This window comes from Periophthalmus magnuspinnatus, chromosome 4 (assembly GCF_009829125.3).
Source record: "Periophthalmus magnuspinnatus isolate fPerMag1 chromosome 4, fPerMag1.2.pri, whole genome shotgun sequence".
In the NCBI taxonomy this organism is placed as follows: domain Eukaryota; kingdom Metazoa; phylum Chordata; class Actinopteri; order Gobiiformes; family Gobiidae; genus Periophthalmus; species Periophthalmus magnuspinnatus.
Window position 1 is genome coordinate 17162691 of NC_047129.1, and position 16816 is coordinate 17179506.

At 43.0% G+C, this 16816-nt stretch overlaps 1 protein-coding gene across 1 annotated transcript in view; it reads right to left on the reverse strand.

Moving 5' to 3' along the window:
* LOC117370154 (adenylate cyclase type 1-like) overlaps positions 1-16541 on the reverse strand; it is a 79266-nt gene extending 62725 nt beyond the window's left edge. Inside the window, exons 1-3 of the mRNA XM_055221417.1 lie at positions 16272-16541; positions 12952-13101; positions 8682-8800 (exon numbers count right to left, since the gene is read on the reverse strand). Coding sequence (XP_055077392.1) covers positions 8682-8800; positions 12952-13101; positions 16272-16412 — 410 coding nt within the window. The 5' untranslated portion in view covers positions 16413-16541. The remainder of the gene's footprint in view (positions 1-8681; positions 8801-12951; positions 13102-16271) is intronic.
* Between the last annotated feature and the right edge of the window lie 275 nt (positions 16542-16816).

Consider the following 16816-nt stretch of genomic DNA (forward strand, 5'->3'; position numbering starts at 1 on the left):
GAAAAGAGCAGCAAAATGAACACCACTGTTACACAATTTGGCTAATGGAACTCAACAGTGAAATATGATGCATCAGTATTAATTCAATCCCTGGTAAGTGAGAGCATCTTTAGGCCAACCACTAAATCAATGAAGACGCTAAATGGCTTGCTGCTGGGTAGTTACCATGGGGTGTCGAGGAAGGTGTTGAAAGATGCTTAGCTCCTCCGTTATTTGCCCAAAGGCAGGCCACATGGCAACGAAACAAGGTGTTATGGATCTCAGCGACACCCGGCAACAGCTGCTCACAGTGGCGCTCCGCAGTGTTTGTGTTGGTCTGTGTGCATAAGGGCTGTGTGCAAAGGATTTTTAATTCAGTGTGTGCTTTATAAACACTACCGCTGCTAAAAGTCCTAATGTGATACTAGATTCACTAAACCATTTCAGGTCTATCGTGCTGATTCCCCTGGGTTGATGATACTGAGACACTAAAATGTCAGTTCAGTGCTCATGTTTTCATCATTTTTGAGCAGTTTCATTTAGTCCTCTACACACAGCGGCTAAACCAATTAAAAGTACGGTATGTAACGTTTCTGGTGCTGGGTTCTCCACCTTCTTGTCTCCATGTTTTGCCGAGAATGCCGAGACAAGTAGGTGACATGACCCAGCCACGTGACAGGTCAGATCTGTGGAGAGGTGGCTCTGCTAACAGTTACAATGCATGCAGTGAAGACAGCTGCAGTACATCCAGAACGCTCCTGCTCAGGTCCTAACTAGAACCAGGAAGTACTTCACACATGTGTCCTGTGCTCAGGTCTCTGGCTCCTGTGGCTCAGAGAATAGACTTTAAAGCAGCTCTGCTTGTGAACAAGTCTCTCCATGGACCAGCACCAAAGAACATCTCCCACATGTTAGAGCCACATGGACCATCTCACACTCTGAGGACTTCAGGGACCTGCCTCCTGCTGATGCCCAGAGTCATGACTAAACCAGGACTAAACCAGGACTAAACCAGGACTAAAGCTAAAAGTAAAATCTGTCAACTGGACAAAAACTTCTTCAGTTCTGGTCAGATTGCTGTTGGACACTGCCTTATATCTGTCTGAAGGGAGGAGCTAACTACACTGAAACTGAACTGAAACTTTTACAATACATGCAGATGAATAAATGTAAGTGTATTTTTTTAATGCTATACTGTGGAACATTCCAAGCAAAGCAATAAGTAAGCCAAGCATTTTCCTATGAACTTAACACACACCTAAGGTTAATCTGACAAGCTATATGTACTGTCCTGACTTTAACCTGTTCTGTAGAAAAGAGTCTCTGGATGCTGCAGCTGACACATTGTCCCAGTGACATTGGGATTTGGGTCAAATGCAGAACGCTAAACAACACTAAACAATAAAGTCTTCTACAGCTCAAACTTATGGCCTGTTCTGAGTCACACTTTTCCGTCAGATTCTTTGTGTATTTTACGTTTTTAGTCAAAATCATATACGTTACACTTTCTAATAACTATCTTAATTAACCTTAAAGACCGACTGCATTGTGTCTGCTATATAGTTATACTCTATAACACCTGTGAATCATTATGTTGTAATTTGCATATTTTAAATCACAATATTCATAATAAACAACTTCTGAGTTAGAAAACTGTGGTGCTTAATGGGAGTTGATGTTGCCATAAACGTCATCATAACAAAGAACAAGCGTGAAACTGATTTAAAAAAAAAAAAAAAAAAAGTACCAAAATTACTATGTGACGCTGCCGAATCCTGTGTGTATCACTGATTAAGGAAATAAAATTGAAGAAGTGTGTACGTCACAGTGGGCATGTACTGGTGGAGGTGAAAACGGGGGTTGATCGACAATATGGCATCTGGAAAATAAACGATTAAAGATTACTCAAACAGGCACGAATCACTCTAAAAAATACTTCAGAGGGGAAATGAGAAGCAAAGAACTATAACATGATTAAAAGCTCTGATAAGGTGATTTTGCAGAATAGGACTGATTTAATAAAGAAGAACAAATTTATTCATTTTTATTAAGAATGATTGAGGTTTAGTAACTATTAAATTAAGGGGTTAGGGAGAAAGGGTGAGGAGGGTGAGGAGGGTTACAGTATTAATTATTATTACAAATTAATACTCAAAACTGGTGTCAAAAATAGATACATATTATATATATAAGTACTGACACTGAAATAATTAGACAAACTTTTTTGAAAGTTTTAGAATGACCTTTATATTGATCAGAACTAGTATAAGACTTGGGAAAATTAAAGAGGAAGTATTTTACTTCTGTGGTTTATTAAAGACGGGTTATTTTTACTTCTATGAATCACCATGTTTCCTTTTATTGTTCTGAAAATGGTAAATTTACTGAAAATCACATATTAACAGGTTTTAGAAGTTTCACTTTTGTTTTTGACTCACTAAGTCACAAGCTACTCCCCCTTCTCAGTATTATCACATTACAATCAGCGCTAATGAAACTACTGCACATCGCATCAGATTTGTGAAGCTGTAGTGTATTGTTCTGTATCATGTTTTTGTATATTTATGGAGAATTGTCGTGTGGGAGCATGGGTGATGTAGACTTGTGGGTGGAGCACAGAATCTTACAGCTAACAGTGAGGAGGGTTCGGATAGGCCCGGGTGAGATCGCTAAATTACTCAAACATGCATGGATGACATCTAAAGCCTCTTCAGGCATGTTTTTGATGAGGGAACAACACTAAAACATGGTAGAAAGCTCAAAAAACTCAATTTTGCATACCCCCTCTTTACAGTAACTATAATTTGCAATCATTTCTATTGAAAAATATATTCTATTATACGAAAATGGTGTTTTTAAACATTGTTGTACTATTAAAACTGGTATGAAGTATGGAGTATTTCCCTTACTACTGAAATGGAGTTTGAAATGTTAGTATCGTGACAACACCACTGCTCTATTGTCTTTGATGAAGTGTGTTTTTCTCTCTGCCCCAAAGCAATTGTTCCCAAACGCTTCTTATTTTGCACCAACTGCCAGTGCTTCAATAGGCAGCCTGTGCTTCGTGACCGAGCGGCTCTTTTTTGGCAGGGCACTATCGCTCGCTCAGGAGTCTTATGTATGCAAAGCCTGGATCACGACTGCTGCTCCACACAAGAGCCTCTGTTCCGGGGTTTGTCTTTGAATGGGTCCTGCTGGCGGTGTGCCGTGAGTGGGTGAGGGTGGGGGGAGGTGGCAGGGTGGGATTCAGGTTCATCAATAATTGCAATAGTTCGGGTTACAATATAAGAACCGAAAAAAGTTATCGGAAGGATTTTAAAAGTATCTCAATTTAATCTAGCATCCAAAAAATGTAACTCAAATATTTGTTTTTGTCATAGACTGTATGTATACATAAATGTGTTCCAGATGGCAAGTGATCATAGGCACGCTTCCCGCTCTATCAACTCTGGTTCCAATTCATTTCCATCCATTTTCTTCCGCTTATCCGGGGCCGGGTCGCGGGGGCAGCAGTCTAAGCAGGGACTCCCAGACTTCCCTCACCCCGGACACGTCCTCCAGCTCCTCCGGTGGGACCCCAAGGCGTTCCCAGGCCAGCCGAGAGACATAGTCCCTCCAGCGTGTCCTGGGTCTTCCCCGGGGCCTCCATGCCCAGAACACCTCCCTAGGGAGGCGTCCAGGAGGCATCCTGAGCAGATGCCCGAGCCACCTCAGCTGGCTCCTCTCGACGTGTAGGAGCAGCGGCTCTACTCCAAGCTCCTCCCGTGTGACCGAGCTCCTCACCCTATCCCTAAGGGTGCGCCCGGCCACTCTGCGGAGGAAGCCCATTTCAGCCGCTTGTATCCGCGATCTTGTCCTTTCGGTCATTACCCAAAGCTCATGACCATAGGTGAGGGTAGGAACGTAGATTGACCGGTAAATCGAGAGCTTCGCCTTCCGGCTCAGCTCCTTCTTTACCACAACGGACCGATACAGTAACCGCATCACTGCAGATGCTGCACCGATCCGCCTGTCAATCTCCTGCTCCATCCTTCCCTCATTCGTGAACAAGACCCCGAGATACTTGAACTCCTCCACTTGGGGCAGAGACTCACCACCCACCCGGAGAGAGCAAACCACCTTTTTCCGGTCGAGAACCATGGCCTCGGATTTGGAGGAGCTGATTCTCATCCCAGCCGCTTCACATTCGGCTGCAAACTGCCCCAGTGCCTGCTGCAGGTCCTGGCTTGAAGAAGCCATCAGGACAACATCTGCAAACAGCAGAGATGAAATCCTGTGGTTCCCAAACCAGGCCCCCTCCGGCCCCTGGCTGCGCCTAGAAATTCTGTCCATAAATATAATGAACAGAACCGGTGACAAAGGGCAGCCCTGGCGGAGTCCAACATGCACCGGGAACAGGTCTGACTTACTGCCGGCAATGCGAACACAGCTCCTGCTCCGGTCATACAGGGACCGGACAGCCCTTAGCAAAGAGCCCCGGACCCCATACTCCCGGAGCACCCCCCAAAGGACACCACGAGGGACACGGTCGAATGCCTTCTCCAAACACATGTGGACTGGTTGGGCATACTCCCATGAGCCCTCGAGGACCCGATGGAGAATACAGAGCTGGTCCAGTGTTCCACGACCAGGACGAAAACCACACTGCTCCTCCTGAATCCGAGGTTCGACTATCGGTCGGATTCTCCTCTCCAATTCACTTTCTATTGAAAAACTGGGCTCCTCTCTCTGTAACTGCTGCTGTCAGACTCATCATTTTGGTCTTAAAATGTTCGTATTAACCCACTCTACATGATCCTGGTGTTTTTATGTGGCTATTTTGTCTGTAAATGAAGATATGAAAACTAATAACAGACCAATGAGGTTGCCTTCTTTCCCCGAGGTTGTTTCTGCTAGCATTTGCAACAGGTATGATTGATAGCATTGCTAAGTGCCTGCTCCATGCTAAACCAGAGTTGCGAGTGAGAGTTACCTTCATGTGCAATGGGGGGGAATGTGCAATTTTAATTTTGACCCTGTTGTGACCCCAGCCCTTAGGACAACGGATGGAAATTAGCCTTTGGCTATAATCCGGTGTGCTTACTTTCATGTTGAATGTCTGTTCATTAACATGCATTGTCCCAATCAAATAAATAAATAAAACAAAACAACAGATTGGCTCTTTGGTTGCCATGATATTCTCAGATTCCAAATGTGGAACTCAGCTACAAATTTGCACCTACAACAGCTAGCCTTGGTGAGTTTCCTTTGACTGTAGCTGAGTGCGATGGGTGACGTCACACTCACTTGGTTTACTTCTTTATACAGTCTATGGGTTTTATCTGTTTAGGAAACATTAGCTTGACTTTTGATTTCATAAACTCACAAATGAGGAATGGGGATCCATTATATAATAAAAGATGCTGAATGAAGGAGTTCACAGTTGTTTTGCTATAAAAGTGTGATGTTTCTTCTCACAATAATCGTAAAACAAAAGTTTTATATTGTGACATCCGGACTGGTAGCTGCACTTTTAATTCAGTTATTGCAATGAGATCTTCTGAGCAATCCTGAGTAAACATAAGCATTAGTATATGTTGTTGTAATCTATCTCTTGAGGCTGGTAAAGTAAATGGTCACATTTTTATATAGCACTTTTTTTACTTTCAAGGCACTCAAAGCACTTTACATCAAGAAACCACTCACCTATTCACACACACTTTCATACACCAGTGTACACACACACTGGGGGAGAAATGGGTGAAGTGTCTTGCCCAAGAACACAACAACAGCATTCATCTGTGGGAGCTGGATTTGAACCACCAACCTTCGGATCTGAGGACAAACACTCTCTGCCACTGTCACCCCCAAAATAATTCAGTAATTTAATTCTAAAGCCCTAACATGTAGTAAACTTTATACAAGTATTTAGGTAACTAGAAATACCTTTCATAATGGAGTAGATATATTTTCTCATATTTACTTCTAATGAGTGGTAAACAGCACTGCACCCATACATCAAAATTGTGATGAGGCTCGATACTGATTTCAACACCACATTACAGGTCCTGTATTACACAAAATTGACTCTTGTGACTCTAAGCCATGTCATAATGTTGTTATCTCCTCAAAAACATATCTCTTTATTATCTCCAAAGCTCAAAATGCTCTGTTCCACCTCGAGATGTCATGAAGTGGTAGATTTCAAGTTAACAGCTAACTTTTACCATTGGTTGAGTAGAGATTGGCATTTCCAGAGTGAAAATCATCCAAATGATTCTAGTGAAGTTGTATGAAGATTAAAAACACAGTGGAGCACTTTCTGTATTACCACATGACATCACAAGGTGGAAAAGAGTGTTTTCTGTTTGAGAGAAGAACTCTGCCTAAATATGCAGGGTTTGTGTGTGAATGAAACAAAACACAACTCCAGGTATATTTTTGAATTTGGATGAGGAAACAACATTATAATGCAGATCAGAAAATAGCGTAATATGAATCTTTTACTGAATGCAGTTTTCAACATAAAATTAAAATAGTCTAATGATAATTATGATATTGATCCAGAAACAGTCCCATTTATGTCTTGTTTTTATACCATAACATACCATCATCACCATCTAGTTACAGATTTAGACAGCCCTCATTTTCAGAAAGGCTTTGTTGACTGTGTTGTACGAGGCGGCGTTTACAAGTGCACGTATCACATTTAGTAAAGTGGAGCAGGGTTTACAGAGAGAGGGAGAGGATTGTCTCTTGACACGAGTGCTGTTGACACGCTACCTGCCCCTCCACTCCCACACTCCTCCGGTCTACAGCTCTCCGTTCCTCTTTACCGCCGTGTTCCAAGCTAATCAACCACGAGCCGAGCCACTCTCTCACACTCAGCAGACCTAGACCAAAATGAGCACGAACTCCAGCTAAAAAGGCTAATCCAATACAGTGCAAAGTTTAAATTTTCATAACTCGGGATTCAATAAACAAATGAATACGTTTGCAGTGTTTGTAGAGCACAGCAGAATGACGTTAAAGTGAACATGGCAGCTTTACAGTTTTGAATTCTGACTTGGTTTAGTGGGATAGTATCTGTGGTAAATATTTATGATACCTTTATATCAGTTAAGCGTCAGTTTGTGTCAGAAAATTAGTGGTAAGTACTAAAATACCTATTGTGTACCTATGTTATAAACACTGAAAATGCCATCCAAAATGTATGGAGCATGTTTTTCTAATGGATTAAAGGTCCTATATTATGCAAAATTGACTCTTGTGAACTTTAAGCCATGTTATAATGCTGTTACCTCCTCAAAAACATACCTGGAGTTGTTCTCAAAATGCTCTGTTCTTCCTTGTGAGGTCATGAAGTGGTAGTTCTCAAGTTAACAGCTACCTTTTACATTTAGTTCAGTAAAAATTGGCCTTTCCAGCAAATGTAAATCATCAAAATGATTCTAGTGACGATGCATGGGGTTTAAAAACATAGACGAGCACCTCCTATATTACCACATGACATCACAAGATGGAACAGAACAGTTTTCAGTTTGAGAGAAGCACTAAACATGTGTGAATGAAACAAAACACAACTCCAGATATGTTTGTGATGAGGGAACAACATTAAAAGATAGATCAGAAAACAGTATCATATGGGCTCTTTAAACATTGATTTAACATAATGAAGGTGTCATCTATTTTTATTTCATTTAATCATAGTTAACTAAGTTCTGGCCCTTGTTAACTTGCTGGAACAGATATCTGCATATGCAGCCCATGCTGCCCATGTTCGGTCAGAAAGTGATAATAATACAGTTTAAAGATAAAAATCAAAAACCTAGGCAAGATTGTTAGTAAACTCTTAAATATCATGTTAATTATGTTTTACTGAAGTGAGTATTTTAATCTGTCACTTTAAGTTACATAAACAGAACTTTTCGGTCATGCTCAAACTGCATATGAGCACATTATCAATGTACTAAATACAACAGTTTAAATGATGCTAATGCTAACATTGGAGAAGCTGCACAAAATACTTCCAAATGTGCTCCATTGACTTGTTTACTTGTTTACTTGTTTACATCATGTTCAAATGGATTTTATTCTCTCCACTCTTCAGAGAACATCTTGCAGTGGTGCTCACATATGCAGAGTATATACACTCTGTGTGACGTAAGCCACTACAGCACTCTGTTTTGACATAAGCATCAATTATTTAATAATCACAAATGAAATGTCAGAAACTTGTTGCTTTACCGACAAAACAAACACCCACTTTGTATTATTTTCCATCAGTTTGTGCATAAGGGAATTTAAATACTGAAGATGTGGAAAGTCTCGTTTGCTCTAATATCTACCATGAATCATGCCTTTCAGCTTAACTCCTGTTTGGAGAGTTAAGCGAAACCCTTGGGGGAAATGCAAAACTCTTGGAAGTAGCAGAGACGATGCCCCTACAGTGCTGCGTTCATGTAATTAACAGTTACCAGGAAGTGCTTCCATTTCTGTGAGCGTGTGCTGCGCCAATACAAAGCACAAAAACAACATCAGCCCCTGACAGAAGATCCATAGAGCATTCCTGTTCTCTAACCTTTATCTCGTGTGATTGGCTAATCTTAATTGCTGCCCTTCTATTCTTGACCTTGACGTCACAGCGAGTGAGTCCGGGATCAAAACAGTGCGGAGCCGTGCGCACACCTTGGCACAGCACAGTTGTCATGACACCCCCGTACCTGACATTGTCATGACGTTGGATGTAGATCTTATGAAAGATCCTCTCCGGCGGCTTCAGGAAGTCCTCCTTCATCTCCATGGCAACATTCCTGGGCAGTAGGCTCATTAGCAGACGCTCCTGAAGAGGGAGGGGACACAGGACAGGAGGCAGCATGAGAACTTTAAATAGGGAGATATGGATATTGGACATACTGTAGCTGTGTTCTCTCAAACGCTCTCCCTAACACGACACATGGGAACGCAAGGTCAATACATTTAACATCACACAAAACGTTAGTCCCTCAAGACTGTGAAACCACCATAATTATAAAGAAATGGTGTACCAAACTTTAGCAGGTTTTTTTTTTTTTTTTTTTTAAGTTGAAATGAAAACTTCCAAGTGATGGTTATTGGTCAGCTTATCAAAACATTATCAATCAATCCTCAGGTTGTAGCATTTGGAATAGTTAAAAATGTTTCTCATAAAAAAGACAACAAACTGGAATCATTATAGTTTGAATTGCCATCAGAAGCTCTGCAGGTAAAAGTTGAAGCTTTCACTATTACAAACACAACCCAACCTGGACCCATATGTGATCCATTTGTTTTTATGTGCAGGATCATCATTGTAGTGACTGGAAAGTGCCGTGATTAGATGGTTTTATACAGACATTAAAGGTAATGTGTACTGCTCTGTGCCTCCCATAAAGCCTAACTGCTGCTGCAGTGTGACGATATAAAAGACATGGTGGAGATGACTTTGGCGGTGACAGCCTCAGTCCTCCACAGAGCCGGACCTTCTTTCTGTTTGGATGCATAAAACACACTGCTGTCTTTTCTCATTGTCATCGTCTCATAGACACTGGAGTCTATAGAGAAAATTATCATTTCTAGTTAAAAGGTCTTTAGAGTGGACTCAAACAGTTGTATTGACACACATCAGTGTTTTTGTGTCTCTGTTTGAACAGTGTCATGGACTCGTGGCAGAGTACACATTAAACTCTAGTGGGATGTCCAATAGTTGTGAATGCACAGTGAATCATCAGTCGCTCCACTGCTGTTGAGAAGCTGGTTATGAAAACCCGCTCTCCTGTGTGTCCCTCGTATTTCCATCCATTCACACAGCTGCTCCTCACCTGCCAATAAAGCACTAACTGTACACAGGGCTTATTCTTCACACCTCCAGGAAAGTATGCTCACCCATATGGACCAGCGTATGTGTTGAGGCTCTATGTAAATGAGCTGTGTGTGAAGGTGTGCTGACTTTAATGAGATCATTCATTTATCGGAGTTATTAATCTCTCTGGCTTCTCTCTCTAGAAACGTCTTCTAATCGCACTGTAATGATTCCCATTTCTCTGATCTGTCCCAGGCTTAATTCACTATGTGCTGTTTGACTGTGGCTCCTCTAATAGAGATGTATTAAAGATCCATTAACTTTCACTCCCCTCACATTTACACAGATAACCTGCCCAAAAGATTACCTCCTGCCTGCCAAACTTCTTACAAGAAAATATCACAAACTACTGAACAGTTTAAAAGCTGACAGTCGCATCAGGGTCTCTGAACGAGCCGATGTCAGCAGATGTTTTACAGGTTGGACAACTGCAGCTGAATTAAACAAGTGTGCATTCTACAAAGACCTGGAGCCCGGCGCATTGACCTGTTGTGATCAGTCCAAACATCACGGTAATAAGAGAAGGCCCCTTTGAAGGCTGAAATTCAAATCTGAGACATTTGTGCTGAGAAAGTCTGGCTGCAGAGTGTTGACTGGCTGTTGATAGATCACAATCAGGGGTTTGCATGTGTTTCTTTCACCCAGATAAACTGTGACCTTTACTGGAGTATGGAGGCCATGAAAGCAATCTGCTTGTGTAATTACCTGTCAGAAGGGAGCCGGCTACTGCGGAGCGAAACACAGCATATCCTCGTCTAATCTACAAAGCGCAGGTCCTAAGTGTGTGTGCGTCTATTTTGTACAAGCAGAAATACATGTAGCATAAGGCTTCATTCATTTTCCATTGGGTCTTGGCTGATGCTAAGTGAGGGGGCTGGAAATGGAGTGATATTGAAATTCGATTACGATTATCATGGCCAAAACGATGATCATTAAAGTTGCTGATGTTGTTTAAAAATGTTCTGGATATGAATAATTAAAATGTATTAAAGTGAAGAAGCTCCATGTTTAAACTACTTTTATATAACTCTACTTTGTTATCAGTAAAAACAACTACGATCTAATAAGTAGCTTTTTTTTTTTTCAAACTCTTCACTGGCTGCTGGTGTCCTAACAGATACAGTTTAAAATCTTGGTGCTTACTTTCAGAGCCTAGCATGGTCCGGCTACATCAGCGCTCAGATCCAACCCTATGGCCCCTTTCGCTCTTTGAGGTCTCTGGATCTCAACCTGCTGATGTTTCCTCGCACTCGTTTTCGACCCAGAGGAGACCGCTCTTTCCAGGCTGTTGCTTCCAAACTCTGGAGCGACCTCCCTCTCTCCTGGCGTTCACTAGAGTCTGCTGATGTCTTCAAAAGCCAACTTGAAACGCACTTTGGTCGAGAGTGTTAAGGTGAAGTAGTCTTTAAAGGGCTGCTATATCCGCCATATTGTTGTATTGACTTAACTTCTCGTTGTGAAGAACTTTGTGACTTCCTTGTCTGTGAAAGTTGCTGTATAAATAAACTTTTTTCTGCACACTCTAGAGACACAAAGGCGATTATCTTTGTTGGCGATTATCACGTTTATATAAAATGGCCCATGAGCGATTACTGTCTACCCTTTTTATCACGATTAATGATATTATTGTTTATCGTCCCATCTTTAGAGGGCGCCACGGGCATAGCCAAGTGAGTAAAGTTACGTGATCACACTTTAGTTAAATGGCTGCATTGTAGGTGTGGGAGGGAGGGAGGGAAGGAAATAGGGAGGGAGAAATGTAGGAGGGAGGTCAAAGAAGGGAGGGAGAGAAGGAAATAGGGAGGGAGAAGTGTGGGAGAGAGGGAAGGAGGGAGGGAAGGAAATGGGGAGGGAGAAGTGTGGGAGGGAAGGAGGGACGAGGGAGGGAAGGAGGGACGAGGGAGGGAAGATGAAGGGAGGAAAGGAGTGGGAAGGAAGGAGGTCAAAGAAGGGAGCGAGCGAGGAGGAGTGGATGCAGGGAGGGAGAAAAGGGGTGGGAAGTAAGGAGGGAGGGAGGTTAAAGAAGGGAGGGAGGAGGAATGGAAGGAGGGAGGGATGGAAGGAGGGATGGAAGGAGGAGGAGGGAGGGAGGGAGGTAAGGGGAGGGACAGAGGAGGGTGGGAGGAGTTAAATGGCTGCATTGTAGGTGTGGGAGGGAGGGAGGGAGGGAAGGAGAGAGAGAGGGAAGGAAATAGGGAAGGAGGGAGGGAAGGAAATATGGGGAGAGAAATGTGGGATGGAGGAAAGGGGTAGGAAGAAAGGAGGGAGAGAGGGAGGGAGGGATGAAAATAGTGAGAGAAAATTGTGGGAGGGAGGGAAAAAGGGGTGGGAAGGAAGGAGGGAGGGAAGGAAATATGGGGAGAGAAATGTGGGATGGAGGAAAGGGGTAGGAAGAAAGGAGGGAGAGAGGGAGGGAGGGATGAAAATAGTGAGAGAAAATTGTGGGAGGGAGGGAAAAAGGGGTGGGAAGGAAGGAGGGAGGGAAGGAAATATGGGGAGAGAAATGTGGGATGGAGGAAAGGGGTAGGAAGAAAGGAGGGAGGGATGGAGGGAGGGAGGAGGAATGGAAGGAGGGAGGGATAGAGGGAGGAGGAATGGAAGGAGGGAGGAGGAATGGAAGGAGGGAGGGATGGAGGGAGGAGGAGGGAGAGAGGGAGGGAGGGAGGAAGGAGAGGGGTGGGAAGAAAGGAGGGAGGGAGGTCAAAAAAGGAAGGGAAGGAGGAGGGACAGAGGAGGGAGGGAGGAGTTAAATGGCTGCATTGTAGGTGTGCATGAGGGAGGGATGGAGGAAAGGAAGGCCGGGCGGGAAGGAGGAGGGAGGGAAGGAGGGAGGTGGAGAGAGGAAGTAGGGAGGGAGGGAGGGAGGAGGGCGGGATGTCGCACCAGTGCATGTGCCACAGTAATTGTTCGTTCCCGAAATAGCTGCTGTCATAGTTACTGAGCGCCGGTGGGCAGGTTGTTAGAATACATTGGCACCTGAAATTCTATTAAAAAAAACAATGCACTTCTCATGCGACAGTGAAGATGTTATGTGGATGGAACGATGGGGGGGGGGGGGGCGCACTTGAACTTGGGTCTGCTTCGGCTGGAGTTGAAGATCTCGTGCTCCGTACCTGCTTCTCGTTTTCGTCCTCCAACCGGAGCCGCTCCTCGATACAGTTGCGGGCCTGTAAGAAGACTCTCCTCTGGGTGCGCTCGGTGAGGATGCGCACGAACACCCCCGACAGGTTGACACTGGTGAACAGCACAGCGTTGGCCACCAGCTACACACAGACAAACAAGAACAGGCATGTTGTTACACAGGGGCCGCGGTGCTAACGGCTGAGAACGCACATCTGGATTAGGTAAAAGGACTTCTGAAAAGGATTGTCATAGATTCCTTAGGCCTAAATTCATAAAGTTTAAATGTGGCGAAGACTACACCAATATTTTTTTCTTTATACATTTTTTTTTAACAAAGAATCTAATTTTGAACAGTATTGATATCTTTGTTTGAGTTTCTAATTCTATTCTGTTTATTTATGTTTCCACTTAAATTGCATCCTGGGAAAAATAAAGCTATATTGATTGATATTGACTGATTTGATTATAGCTTCTTTCCAGAGATTCAAAAATCCCTTTACAACTGTATGCACTATTCGTCAAACTTGGGCAGAGGAGCGGAAACGACGATCTGTGATAATAGCTTGTCCAACCACCAAAGAACAAAAAAAACGTAGAGGTCTAAGGTAGGATTGTACCGCTGACCTTCAGACGGACCAACGCTATAACCGCTATTAAGAATTAGGACTGGATCAGAAGGTTTTGCACATATTACACTATTTTTTTTTTATGTTATAATGTAGTTTCTCATCACAAACAGACCTGGAGTTGTGTTTTTCTTTCACTCACACATGTTTAACACACAAACCTTGCATATTTTGGCCCATTTCTACTGAATTAAAGGTAAAAGGTGGCTGAAAACTACCACTTCATGAGATCACAAGGTGGAACAGAGTGTTTTGAGCTTTGTAGACATACTAATAATAAAAAAAATCTGGGTATGTTTTTGACAAGATAACAACATTATTACATGGCTTAAACTTTACAAGAGTCAATTTTGCGTAATATAGGACCTTCAAAGTGAAATGAGTAATAATATCCAGTAGAGGTGTGGGGTGTCCACAAAAATGCAAATACTGCATTTGCTTTGTTTTGGAAATATGCAAAATTGGCACATTTACAATGAATATATAGGCAGCAAAAAGAAATGATTCAAAGTAGAAGAGAAACAAAGACTCACAGTTCCAAACAAGGGTATAAATAATGTAAATGTGCACTTTTTTTTGTACTTCATGGTCACTAACTGGTTGTGTGATACTAATGTAATAATTGTGGAACTACACCAAACTTGCAGATGAATTTACGTTAAGTAGATATTGAGTTTTAAGGAGGTTTATGGCAAGACCGCATGAGCATATATGAGTTTATCTAGCATAGTATTTGCCTAGATTAGACTTTACAATCCACGTTTTAATCCATACGAGGGAGAGAATGGCAGTGATCAGGGTCAGCACGAGGATTATGACATGAAGCTATAGGTGAGACGTAAAGAAGAGAAAGGCCTACGGGGAAAAGCAGACAAAGCGTGCCATCAATTTATGAACAGAGAACATCGATTCGGCACGCACACTTCATTTAAACGATGAACTCGGCTTGTCCTCAATTCCTCACGAAGCTTAGGGTTCAAAGGTCAACAAGATATGCTAACACATTACAACGGCAGCTGGGCGATGCTGTGTCTGCGCAGACGAGGGAAGCACATGATGAAAAGCTCTTACTGTCGCTAATATCTGTGAAAACCAGTGAATTTACTCAAGAGGTCACTTTACTAAAAGGGGTCGTCGGCTTTTGAACTATGGGTGAAAACTGAAGTCGATCTGAATGAACGCAGGCACACGACTACACCAGAACAACTTCAAGATAACCCTTACCAGAGCATTTTAGAGCAGCACAGAGATGATGTTCACAAACTCAATTATTCTCGTGTTTTGTTGGTGAAATACTGCACAGGATACAAACTGAACTGACTGATGCTGTTGGAAACGTTCCCCGTGTCAGAGCAGTGTCCTTCCAGCTGTAAATCGTAACTATGATTCCAGTTAATCAATAGCTGTGTGTTTTAGTATCGACTCCTTTTAAAGGGCTCTAAATAAAGACAGCGCATTCTGTCTGGAAGCAGAAATAGTTCCAGAGATCAAACATTTACGATCTAAACATTAAAAGGCCCATGTGACACTGTTTTCTGATCTGTGTTCTGATGTTGTTTCCTCATCACAAACAGACCTGGAGTTGTGCTTTGTTTCCTCTTTCAAACATGTTTAACACACAAACCCTGCATATTTAGGCCGAATTCTCACAAACAGGAATCACTCTGTTCCACCTTGTGATGTCACCATGTGGTAATACAGGAAGTGCTCCACTGTGTTTTTAAACTCCATACATGTTCATTACACTCATCATGGATCATTTCAGCCCTGGAATTGCCAATCTCTACTGAACTAAAGGTAAAAGGAGCTGTTAACTTGAAAACTACCACTACATGACATCACAAGGTGGAACAGAGCATTTTGTGCTTTGGAGATGTAGACAGATTAATAATAAAGGGTTACTCAAACATGTATGAATGAAACAAAACACAACTCCAAACAATTCTATATGTTTTTGAGGAGGCAACATTATAACATGTCTTAAAGCTCACAGGAGTCAGCTGTGTGTAACATAGGACCTTTAAAGAAACTCAGCTGCTCTATAAAAGATACTGGAGATGTGAACAGGTAACTTGCTCTAACACTATTGGGAGAGCTTGTTGGTCTGTTATTTCTTGGCTTCACTAAATAATTGTATGTTATTCTCAACTAAACTGAAGAAAAAAACACAGCTTTTGGAAGAGGATTTTGAGTGAGAGCCAAAACCTCTAGTGAAAACTCAACCAATCAATAGTAACATGAAGTAAGAAACTCAATTGACCTCTCGTGCGGGTTTCAGCACCGGACAGCTCCTCCTCTGCTTCATTACACCTCAAGTAAAAGTTGTACTTCCTCCAAATACCGTAACCTGGAGCAAAAATCAATAGCTGACCGTGACTTTTCCTTCCCTCCACTGAGACGCTGATTGAGTGAGACATATTTACTTTGAATCATATTGTTTCAACTTTAACTCAACAATAAGGAGATAGACCGCTGCTACTTATTATAAATGAGATTTTGGTGAGATGGTGGCACCACACAGGAATTATCTACACACTGAATTTATATCTGAGTAGTTATTGCAAAGTGTCTTTTGTTTGGGGCTTTTGCTGACTGAAGACTTTCAGGAGGCATCTTGGTATGAGAAAGTGTCGCAGACTAGAGCAGCATATGTGGACACTCATTCTGTCCCACACAGGACTTACCGGTCTCCAGAGCTTCTGCTTTCTTCCGTTGAAGGATGTGGCGATGACGATGAAGTGGGACGCCGCGAGCATGACCCCAAACAGCACTGCCAAAAGCGTGCGCACGGGCAGCAGGACATACGCCACGAGAGTGACCAGCATGAGCTGCCACACACCCTGTTCGGGCCCCACGGCGCCCAGGGTCCCGTCGCGCGCGCCTGTGAGCGCAGGTGGAAACGGGCAGCATAGCAAAGCAAAGGTGAAGCTGAAGAGAAGCGCGAGCTTGGCGATCTGTTGCAGTTGCGTCACGTGCAGGTACTTGACGTTGGTGACGATGAAAAGCGAGAGGAAGACCACACAGTGCACGGGGCACGAGCCCTTGGACAAAGTGAGGCGCGAGCTGGACAACAGCTCCAGTAACGAGAGCGAGGACGCAGCTACGATGAGCACCGCCAGAGCCTTGAGCGTGGCTGTCTGCTCCAGCTTCAGGTTGTAGTTCTGAAACAGCGCCTCGAGCTCGTGGCTGTTGAACTCGTCCTCGCACGCGCCGGCCGGGCAGTGACCCT